This window comes from Thunnus albacares, chromosome 1, assembly GCF_914725855.1.
Source record: "Thunnus albacares chromosome 1, fThuAlb1.1, whole genome shotgun sequence".
Taxonomy (NCBI): domain Eukaryota; kingdom Metazoa; phylum Chordata; class Actinopteri; order Scombriformes; family Scombridae; genus Thunnus; species Thunnus albacares.
The window spans coordinates 3247013-3259150 of NC_058106.1; the positions used below are offsets into that span (position 1 = coordinate 3247013).

Below are 12138 nucleotides of genomic sequence, written 5' to 3' on the forward strand. Positions count from 1 at the left end.
AAGTGTATAAAGTTTGCACTTCAAATTTAGGACAAGCACCGGAGGATCTGGAGATTGCAGTTGATTCGACAAAAATCCTTTCCTGGTTCGACTGTAGCTCACTACACTGCTTGCCACAAGCTACTGCTGGGTTTTTTTTTCTTACTATACTGCACACCTTCTACACATGTGTGAGTTTCAGGATTATGGAAGAGGAGGCAGCTCATTTATTTTTATATTTCAAAGACTATGTGGCTGAGAATATTTAATATGAAATCATCTTTCTTAAAAACAGAGTCTTCCTCAATTAATATGGAGCCACGTCACCCAATAAAGCACTCCAACATTGTGTGTGTGTGTGTAAATGGGATGAAGATGGGGTTATCAAACTGAACTTTACATTCCCCTCATTTAATGCCTGCACTTGTCACTTACATATATTTCATCAAACTGGACTTGTGCAGTACATTCACATCATTTAATTATTTATGCACATGTCACATTTAATTGTTGCTCTTATCACCTTTATACATTTCATACAATTCATTTCTTTGTCCATAGCAAAGTCCATATTTCCTTTGTACAGTCAATATTGAAGTTTTATATCCCATTTCAAAACTATTAGTATTCTGTTCTGTAAATAGATTTTAAAATTTCAACTTAATTTTAATATTACTTTATTTCATGATTATTATTATTACCTTACTTTTGTCTATTTTTATTCCTTCCTTTAAATTCAGTAATTCAAAATAATAGTAAGGGGGAAGGATATACAACTTAGAATGGTTGCATTTTGTATTTATTTTAAATAAGTTTTTTTCTTTTCAAAATACATATTTTACTGCTGTATGGTGATGGGACTCATCAAAAGTTTCTGAGGAAATAAACCATTCAAACCTGCCTATTCAGTTTGTTTTGGAATATGTTAAATGAAAGAAGCCCCTTTTGTCAGCCTATCAGAATTTTGCTCCTCAACAGTTGCTGGAAGGAAAATGTCTGCTTTCAGCTCTGTGATTGGTGGTCCAGCTATAATTTTACAGATGGCTGAGTAATTCAAATGACAGTAAAATTGACCAATCATAATCATATCTTCCCCCTAAGTGGGCCGGCTTTGTTGTCGCTACTTTATGACAAATTCAGCCCGCTGTGCGCTCTGAGAGGGTCCGCACCATTAACACGCTGGTACACCTGTGCTGTACTGAATAGGCAGAGTCTCCCGGCCTTTGACATTACGTGTTAAACGGTGCAATAGCGCACTGAAATCACAAGCTAGCAGGAAAAAAACAGCTCAACAAGCCAGGAGCTACCATGGCTAGTGAGTATTATCCATGCCTTTTTCAAGATGAACTTTTAATGAAAAGTTGGAGTTAATTTGCAAAGGAAGACCTACACCAGAGATAATGAAGAAAAGTGACTCTGTTGTGTATGTTATGGATTATATGGAAAAACGGTCATCAATATGCACATGTTACTAATGTTGGCTGTGTGCATGCTGTGATGTATGTGTGTTTGTGTGTGTGTGTGTAAGCTTATTAAATTTTGTTGGTTTTGTGTGGTAGGAGGGTGGCTGTCATGCACCCATATTCAACTGAAGTGCACACAGCTTGTGTGATGATGTGATTATTTGCATTTTGCTCAAGAAATTAGCTGTTTGTTTTGGTGATAACTCTCACTCCCTCTGTGCTGTTTGCTCGTTACATTGGTTGGACCAAGTTAGCATCTTATTTTTGTTTCAGAGCTGGTATTGTCATAGGTAACCTTTGCAGTACTACAAGAGAGGACACAATAAGTTGGGCTGGTAGTTTGTGTTTTCCCAACAAGGGAAGGGAGGTCAGAGAGCCAAGGTTCAAGAGTCACGGTTCACTCTTAAACGTAATGGTTGGAAAAGGTCAGCTTGCTTTTTATTTTTTCCAATACTACCTAACTTTGGTGTGAATATAATTAAATAAGGTTATTTATGGTGGAGGGAGGGTCATGCATTTCTCCCAGTCTCAGCCTCAGGGAGGCTCAAGGAAAAATATTTGTAGCTCTGGGGAGGGTCATGATAAAAAAAAAAACAAAGTCACACCCCAGCCACCCCCCTCCCTCTGATTAATAACAAACAGTCCCTAAATAAAAGTTTTGTAGAGTAATGCAAATCAGACTATCTTCATCTTCATAGTAACGGTCGATGAGGCTCATGGGTAATGTAGCCGCTTCCTCAATTGACAAACAACCTTTATTTCTCAGAATCGAAGGAGAATAATTACTGATGGTCTTAACATTAACCTGTCATATTGTTGTGTTATCAAGGACACTTTTTGTTTTTGTGCTGAGAAATGTTAAGGATATCATTAAAAGAACACCTTAACATGGTGACAGGAAGGAAAATACTTCAAGGTGGCAGGTCCTCATTGATACACATTGATGTGGTGAAATTTTTACTTTACAAATTATGGACATGGCAGATTCGCACGGGATTAAGATCACAGACAACCTCCGCAATTAATACAAATTACTAGAGGTCCCCAGGTGATACTAGTCCTGTGTGAATAGGGCTTCAGTCAGTATCCTGAAACTCACACATGTGTAGAAGGTGTGCAGTATAGTAAGAAAAAAAAACCCAGCAGTAGCTTGTGGCAAGCAGTGTAGTGAGCTACAGTTGAACCAGGAAAGGATTTTTGTCGAATCAACTGCAATCTCCAGATCCTCCGGTGCTTGTCCTAAATTTGAAGTGCAAACTTTATACACTTTCATCGCATGCCTCAATATTAACACAATTAGAGTTGGTTAATGAGAGAAAGGCTTTATTCACTTTCAGCACTTGCAGTTTTCCCCAATGTTCGCAACACAATGAGAGTGGGCATGTGAATTATCAATAAAACCCCAGCAACAGTGTTTAGATAGAAGATGGTGTGGATCGTAACATTAGTGGGAAATAAACACATGTTGGGTAAGTCAATAACTACCTGCTGTCATTGCTTGAGTTTTCACCTCAGGCAAGGCAAGCCCTGATGTTGCTAGTCATTCAGTCAGTAGGTTTTTTGGTGAGTGATGCTGTTATCCACTACACCTTAACACACAACTGCTGAGAGCTCAATTTTTTTTGCGGTGACTGTAGTCAGATGTACCATAAGCATGATAAAGAATGTCAAGTCAAGTCAATTCAAGTTAATTTTATTTGTAAAGGCCAATATCACAAATCACAAATTTGCCTTTGGGTGCTTCACAGTCTGTACAGCAATACAACATCCCCTGTTCTTAGACCCTCGAATAAGGAAATACTCCATAATGACAAGGGATATCACAACAATAGAACTAAAGTAAAGTCATTTAACATAATTTGAAGACATGTTTCTTTTCCTCTTTGTCCCAGTATGTGTTGAAGTCCCTTCAAATAGTGTTTCCTTCCTTTGAGAATAGTGCAGTACCCTCACGTCTTGCTTTAAATACTACTGTGATTAATGTGGTGGATGGTAAGGTGTGGCCTGCGTTTACATAGCACCCTTCTAGTCTTCCGACCACTCAAAGCACTTTTACACTACATACCACATTCACCCATTCACACACATTCATATGCTGATGGCAGAGGCTGCCATGCAAGGTGCCTGCTCATGAGTAGGAATCTAATCATTCACACACACACTCACACACCGATGGCACAGACATCGGGAGCAATTTGGGGTTCAGTATCTTGCCCAAGGACACTCTGACATGTAGACTGGAGGAGCCAAGAATCGAACCACCGATCTTCCGATTAGTGGAAGATCGGTGAGCCCCATGGGTATTTACAATGAACAGTTTGGGTAACCATTTTACCATTTACCAAGGTTGACTAGCCTGGAGGTCTGATTGACTGACTGCTAGTGTTTCTGGGCCCACCAGACTTATTTTAGCAACGTCACCATGTTCCCAAATCTCATCATTTAACTTGGTGAGAACAATGTTATTATTAAACAGGAACGATGTCTTCAAGCACAAGCTGTATATACAGGATATTCATGGTCACCACAGACTCTTTCTGTATCCTCCACAGACTCAAAACATTATATGCCTTTAAGGATTCAGTGTCCTGGTGAAGCGACTGAACTGGAAATATCTGCTTAACAGGTACAGTATCAGAAGTTTTTTGCAGGATATCCCTCCCTTGATCATTAGAATATGATGTGTGAGTTGAACAGATATACAGCTCTGATTAAACAGTCTCATTAACCCCAGCAGCAAGCAGCTGCTCTCTACAGGGATCACATACTGGATTCTTTTTTCCTTTTTAATGATCAGATTTCAGCTGCAAGGTATTACCATATTTCAAAGATGCTGTCAAATTTTGTCTTGTTAGATGTTAAATGAAGCTTACCCTCCATTGAGGCAGCGCCGTAGAGAATAGGAAGCTCCTCCCCCACAGGTCCGAGAGCAGTCGCTCCATGTTCCCCAGGCGTCCCAACCAATGTCCCTGTCTTCATCTGAACGAGTCATCCTGGACGTCTACAGAAGGGAAAATACCAAGTAAAAATCACATTCATATTAAGCTAATTAGCATTAGCAAACAATTCGCTGCCAGCACAAAATATTCACACTGAACATATGCAAAGTGTTCAACGTCAGCATATTAATTTGTTCCTGACTAAAGTCTCAACATTTTTAGCCATACTGAAAAGCCTGAAATATGTCAAGAACTATTGGATGGATTGTCATGAAATTTGGTACAGATATTCATTTTGCTCACAAGATGAATTGGTATAACTTAAAGAGTGTATGAACCCTGCAGCTTCACTGTGAGGACGGGACTTCTGGAAGAATGCATACTGTCGAAAAGGCAGTTGCTGGTCAGTAAATACATTCAAACATCTACTATGTTGTTACTCCCTGACTGTTTCTTTTTAACTTGTGATTCTAATTTGACTTGTGTTCAGTAGGTCTGGTTTAATTATAACTGCTGTGTGGCTGTTACGGACCATACAATGAGGCAACGAGGAAGCATAAGATAGCAAAATGGGTTTTATTTACCCAAAAAATGCAAAAAAACAAACAAACAAGCAAAAAAACACTATAAACCAAGAATTTAATAACTAAGCCCACAGTATAAAAGAGGTCAAAAAATATAACTGTACTCAATGAACAAACTGACCTAACACAATGACACAAGGGAACAAACAGTAAGTCTATATAACAAAACTGAGTACACCCCTGTGCAATATCACTAAAATATTAAATGACTCAAAATTGTGTCATCTTACAATAATCGTAGTATTTTTACAGTGAAGTGTAGGGTATTTGATCTTATTTATAATTAAAAACAAATAGGTTAGATAGTTTATTGAAAATACAGGCCTCAAAGTACAACCTCAATGCAACAAAAGTGAGTAAACCTGTGACCACAGAAAGAAAGATTATTACACCTGTGACTTCCAATTAAGACTAACTGCCTGAACAAGGTTATAAAAGAACCTGTGAACCCCACAACTTCCTCACTTTTAGCCTGGGTTGTGTGTGATGCAACATGACTCCATATGGTGATGAATTGCCTAAACAAGTAAGAAACCAGACTGTGAGACTTCATAAAGATGAGAGAAGGTACAAGACCATCAGTAGGCTACTGAACAGAAGCCAAAACACAGCTGCAGCAGTGGTTAGGAGGTACAGGAGCCATACTAGCAATACCAGAAGGTGCAGAGGAAAAATGACAGTACGCACAATTCACTATTTATGCAACCTTGCACTGAAAAACAGACAGGCAAGTGCTTCTGACTTGACACAAGGATTATCTGTGGTTGGTGTTTCAGTGACTGCTCATACCTTTCATGAAGTCAACCTCTACAGTCAACATCCAAAAACCGTTGCTCACAAAACTGCAAGATTAAACTTTGCCAAAGTGAAAAGCCAAAGTTAAAAGAGGCCTGGTGAATATTGGCAGCACATTCTTTGGTCAGATGAAACCAAAATAAATTGGTTTGGATCAGATGAGGTCCAGCATGTTTGGTGTGGACCTGGCCAGGACTACCACAGTGACTGCATAGTGCTGACTGTGAAACATGGAGGTGGGAGTGTGCTGATATGAGGCTGCATGAGTGCAAAAGGTGTAGGGGAGATGACAATTATAGATGGCACTATGAATGCAAGTTTGTATACCCAAATACTGAATGAAAAGATGACTCCCAGTCTGAAGAAGGTTGGCAAGAGAGGAATTTTCCAACATGACAGTGATCTCAAACACACTGCAAAAAAATCACACAAGAGTTTTTAAAGAAGAAAAAGAGCAACAAAACCCCTTCAGCAAAGAACAGCTGAAAAGAATTATCTGTGCAGAGTGATAGAACATCTCTCCACAGATTTGTGCAAGACTGGTATCCATGCCCAGGAGGATCCAATCTGTCATCAGAAATAATATATTAAAAAATAAAAGAATGGAGTCTCACTAATGAAGGGTGTACTGACAGTTAAGTTACTAAGTTATCAAGTGAATTGGCTTAATTCTTCTTTTCTTTTTTTGTCTAAAAACAAATAAATTTGTATTAAATGGACAGGATTTTTAATTACATAACATTTTATTGATATTGACCAGAAGCGTGCTCAGTTTTGTTATATACTATATATAGTGGCTTGGCAAAACCAAATAATATATTCATACAAAGGGGTAGACAATATGAACAAAATGGTGTTTTGACTTGTTTTTAATTTCCTTATAGATTAAAATGTATAATTTATTTATATCCTTAATTTCCTTATAGGACAAGTGAGGCTATTCAGAAATGCCATATTTTTCGGTTCTGCTGATTTTAGTGTGTGGATGTCTATGTGTTCTAGTTTGACAGAGTTAGGATTTTGCGATTAAGGGGTACGAATTTTGATGCAGATTGCATCCCTCTGGCACAAAGGGTTAACAGAAAAATGTATTCAAGAGTCAGAAAGTTGGTGTATCTTTAAACTACTATTCAAAGCATGATCACCTGTAATGCACAGCACTTCCTTTGATTTGTGTAAATGGTGTCACCGTCAGATCACAATTAGATCTGGGTTTGATTTTAGTCAGAAAACCAACAAACCCAACTAAGGGAGAAACTGCAGCAGGGTTTCTAAACCAAGTAGGTGTGAAAAATACTCGACAATAAAATCTTGATAAAATGAAAGCTTAAAGCTTAAAGGCCCAGTGGGACATACTGAAAGTGTGCCATGCTGGCAGAGATCATTCTGTTCAGTTACAGATAATACATCCACACTGAGCGAGCACAGCAGAAGTTCAGCTCAGTCTGGTTTGGATTGGAGTGACAGAAAAGTAACAAAATCCGCTTTTAAGACAGCTGTCAACTGACTCAACGTAGGAACAGAAGAAACACTTAAAGCACACATGCCTACAGTAGACTGACACATGCACACACCTGAGAGGAATACACACATCTCCTGCAAAACAAACAAAAATCACTAATAGCCAGATTGCCACTCAGATCAAATCGGGATATAGATTTCTCTTAAGCCTCAATCCTCACCTAAAACCCTCTCAGAGGTTTCTTGTATGTTTTTACAACGTAGTGGTTTCCAATACACAGCACTCAAAACTCTCTTTCGTCTTTCACTATAACTCTCCAAGCATCAGAATTGCCATGATGATCATCTGAAGTTGTAACTCCATCCCACATGTGAGGGGTGCTTTCACTTTACTTCACTTCACAGGGCCTCTTTCACACATACTTCCCAGTAAATTACTGGGATAACCTTTCCGGCACCACTTGTGATTTTCACTATTCACACATGCAGCTACATTCAGGAACATTTTCATCTTGTGCCTTTTCACACACTATAGCAATACTAAATAGATGGTCAAGGGACAGTCCACCAGATGTTGGTCATGCAACACTTACGGATGCCAACCAACATAAAACAGGAGAAGAAGAAGATGAGGCAAGGTTGGATGTACGTGCATGCGTCTCTCATTTTTTTTTGGAACATGCTGGGCGAGGAGCTGTTTGGCACCAATGTTCTTGTAATGTATTTGTAATGTATATGAGACAAAACACCCATGAAAGCATTGGCAAGGCAATCGCAAACAAGTCACACATTCAAATATCATCAGTGGAGTCTAGTGATTGGTTTGCTCACTCCATGTGAACGTGTCTTTTGTCAAACAGATGTAACCCTTTACATGCTTGTCCCTGCAATGTTACTGCTTTCATTTACAACGCAGCTGTACAGGCATTTTCCCTGAAATGTTACTAGGTCTTGAGTTGGGAAATTGGCGGTACAGATTTCCCTGAATATCGATCTCTGCTCCCATTCACACATGACCCCATGCAGGAAATGTTCCTGAACATTGCAGGGATAGACTGCATGTGTGTGAAAGCGGCTTTAGGATGCTGTAAAAGCTGTGCTGGAACTGTGGTGCAGACCAAACAGCTGGACCATGGCTGCATTAAAAATTGGCAAACCGCAGAATTTGGTGAGAGTAGATGTGATTTTAACATGAATTCAAAAGCTTAACTATTATTAAATCTATGTTGATTGCTGTCAAGAAAGCAATCTTCTGATCTATATAAGTGAAGTAAAAATTTATTATAAGATAATTTGGTAACCACAGTAAAACATGCATATTAGCATGAGAATCTTAAAGTGGCAGGGAGTTGAAACAGAGGTGTTTTGTGCATTTTAGCAGTTCCTCAATAAAATGCAAGTGATTTGACCACACATTCTTCCCCATATGGTTCAAGATGTCCCGCTTTTGTCCTATTTCTATCGACTCAACTGTTATTATTGATGATACATGAGGCCAAGTTACAGTTTAGACTAATAATTTTCATAATAAGTTATTTCTTAGTGAGCTCTTTGTGCCTTAAAAACCCTTTTTTCATATGTTTGGGTTATGAGCCAAGCTGGTTTCAACAATATTAAACTGTTGTCAGCCACAGATTTTGTCCACAATCCCATCAAAATGCCTGGCTAGTAATCCAGCCATGGTTATGTTGTAGGGCTGCCCAGAAAAAGTGTTGCTTTCAAAGAAAGTTTCTTCACCCATTTTCTAAGCTTTAATTTACAGTATGATACATTTTTCATAATGACATCTGTAAAAGCTGGTTCTAGGGCTGTTGAAAATTAAAAAGCCCTGATTTATCTTGATGCATCATTTTGAGGCTGGATAGTAAACTGCATTGACTTGAAAAATCTAATTCAATCATAATCCATAAATATTGCATAAAAGTACCATTCCGCTCATGTTTACACAGCTGAGAAATATGATCAGAGTACTGGTTTTGACTGGTTAGATTTAGAAAATTCTAAGAGCTCTCTGTTCTAGAGTTTACTGTAATAGAGAGAAAGTGCATACAAGACGAAGTTGTTCAATAAACACTAAACTATTGTTATCTGAGGCTTAAGTATGGACTTGAAAATAATTGTATTTGTAAAGAAGCATATTTTAATAAAGCCACATAAGGGTTAAAACATTGCTTAATTCACTTAGGGAATTTATCATCAAGTGTGAGAATACTTACATGTGTTTTTGTTGACTGAATCAGTGCAGTTGTTTTTTTCCCCATTATCCATAATGTCACACTGTTAGGAGGGTTCAAAATTACTCATGTTAAACTGAATTGGATCGTGCACAGAATGTGAGATTTGATGATGCACCTAATCTCACTGAACTAATCTAAATCAATTTAAATGATTACACTCTATAGCTGCTTCACCGCTGAACCACAATGTAGTACTGTTATAAAATTCAGTCATAATTCAGTCTAAAACTATAAAAATGTCACTGGTTATGTTGGAAACATGAATATTTGTCATTGGTGTATTGATATGACATTAACCCTTTGGGTGACCACAGTAGAAAAAATATAAGACACTTGTGTATGAAATTTAAAAGGAAGCTTTAATTGAGAGTATTATTCCTCTCCTAAGCATGAGGGAACATACTTTAAAACCAGAATAAAACTCTTTTAACTACAGCTGATAAAGAAATACATCTCCCTTCTGACACAACTTTTCACCATTTTCTCAAGGCAGATATGAAGCGCAGATATTTTAATCATGCAGAAAACTGTCAATTTCATGATCTGGAATTCTTTTTTATCAACTGCAAACCCTTCTACTCCCCCCATCAGTTCTTGTCCTTCATACTGGACGGTGTTTACAGTCCACCGCAGGCCAACGTACAGGCGGCACAGTGCAAACTCGCCGACCAGATACTGTGTGTGGAGTGGACAAACCCAGACTCCTTCGTTGTTGTCCTCAGCGACTTAAACAAAGTTAATTTAAGCCACGACCTCCCCAAATATAAACAGTTTATTAAATGCCCGACCAGAGAGCAGAATACTTTTGATCACTGTTACACTACTATCAGCAGTGCCTACCATGCTGTCCCCTGTGCTGCACTGGGCCACTCTAACCATGTAAAATGAGGTGGACCATGCCCAACCTCAGATCCAACACAGACTCACTCATGGGCCCCCTGCAGTTCACCTACAGAGCCAACAGATGTGTAGATGACACCGTCAACATTGCTCTCCACTTCATCCTCCAGCACCTGGACTCTTCAGGAACCTGTGCTAGGATCGTGTTTGTGAACTTCAGCTCTGCCTTCAACACAATCAACCTGGTTCTTCTGCAGGATCAGCTCTCCCAGCTGAATGTATCTGACTCCACCTACAGATGGATCATAGACTTCCTGTCTGACAGGAGGCAGCATGTGAAGCTGGGGAAGCGCGTCTCCGACTCCCTGACCATCAGCACCTGTCCCCCTCAAGGCTGCGTCTTTTCTCCCCATACACCAACAGCTGCACCTCCAGTCATCAGTCCATCAAGCTCCTAAAGTTTGCGGATGACACCACCCTCATTTGGCTCATCTTTGGTGGGGATGAGACCACCCACAGGGGAAGATTGACCATCTGGTGACCTGGTGCAGACAAAACAACTTGGAGCTCAGTGGTCTTAACAAAGTGGAGATGGTTGTGGATTTCAGAGGGAACGCAGCCACACCTGCCCCGATCTACCCGTGTGACTCCCCAGTCAACATTGTGGAGTCTTTCTGCTTCCTGGAAACCATCATCACCCAGGACCTCAAGTGGGAGCAGAACATCAGCAGCTTCACCAAGAAGGCTCAGAAGAGAATACACTTCCTGTGGCAGCTGAAGAAGTTCAACTTGCCATAGTCAGTTATGATGCACCGCCATCACTGAGTCCTTCCTCACCTCCTCCATCACCATCTGGTATAACTGCCAAGGACAAGGGCAGACTGCAGCGTAACATCCGTTGTGCTGAGAAGGTGATCTGCTGCAACCTGCCATCCCTTCAGGACCTGCATGCCTCCAGAACACTGAGGCGAGCAAGTAAGATCATGGCCATCCCTTCCCACCCCAGACATAAACCTTTTGAAACACTCCCCTCTGGCAAGACCAAACCCCACACCACAAGAACAGGTTATTTCCGTTTGCAGCCAGCCTCATCAACAAGGCACGGGACCCCCCCTGACACGCGCTCTAGCCCACCCATGGACATTAATTTATATATATTATATTAATGTAAAATTTTCAGACTGCATATATTGTTTACACTATGTACATTTGCACATTCTCTTCAATTTCAAATTTAAACCTGTAGCAGCTCATCTCACTGTATAGTTTACATATTTCTTACTGTAAATTTCTTTCTTTCTTTTTTTTTATATTATTTAGGATTATATAATTTTGTGTATATTTTTGACTGTTATGCACCACAACACCAAGGCAAATTCTTTGTATGTGTAAACTTACTTGGCAATAAACCTGGTTCTGATTCTGATTCTGAAGGTTGGATTAACCTATTTAAGGGGGCCCTGGCAGGAACATTTACTGCTAGATGCCTACAAGCCTCCAAATTCCTGCCATCTGACTACTGTGTTACGTACCCTGTTAATCCAGTGTTGGACATAGATTATAACTGTAAAGAAAGGAATATACCAAATGAAAGACTGTTCACATTCAAAGTTCTCAAAGAAATGCTCTGTGTTGAAGGCTATAAATTCCCACAGTAAAAACACCACACAAAGAATATTTAATAACTTCAAGCTACTGCCGGTTAGCAAATACAGACAGACAATCCAAGAAGCAGCCAGATTCAGAAGTTCACAGCTGATGGATCACATCATATATAGGCTTTTAAAATCAATAAAGTCCCACAGTTGAATTCCAGTAAAGCATTCACAGCAGAAGGACC

At 39.5% G+C, this 12138-nt stretch overlaps 1 protein-coding gene across 4 annotated transcripts in view; it reads right to left on the bottom strand.

The window, feature by feature from the left end:
- The window catches only part of adamtsl3 (ADAMTS-like 3), a 297355-nt gene that overhangs the window by 154540 nt on the left and 130677 nt on the right, over positions 1-12138 (bottom strand). For all 4 annotated transcript variants that reach the window (XM_044349913.1, XM_044349979.1, XM_044350063.1 and 1 more), the window contains one exon: positions 4316-4443. In XM_044349913.1, coding sequence (XP_044205848.1) covers positions 4316-4443 — 128 coding nt within the window. The remainder of the gene's footprint in view (positions 1-4315; positions 4444-12138) is intronic.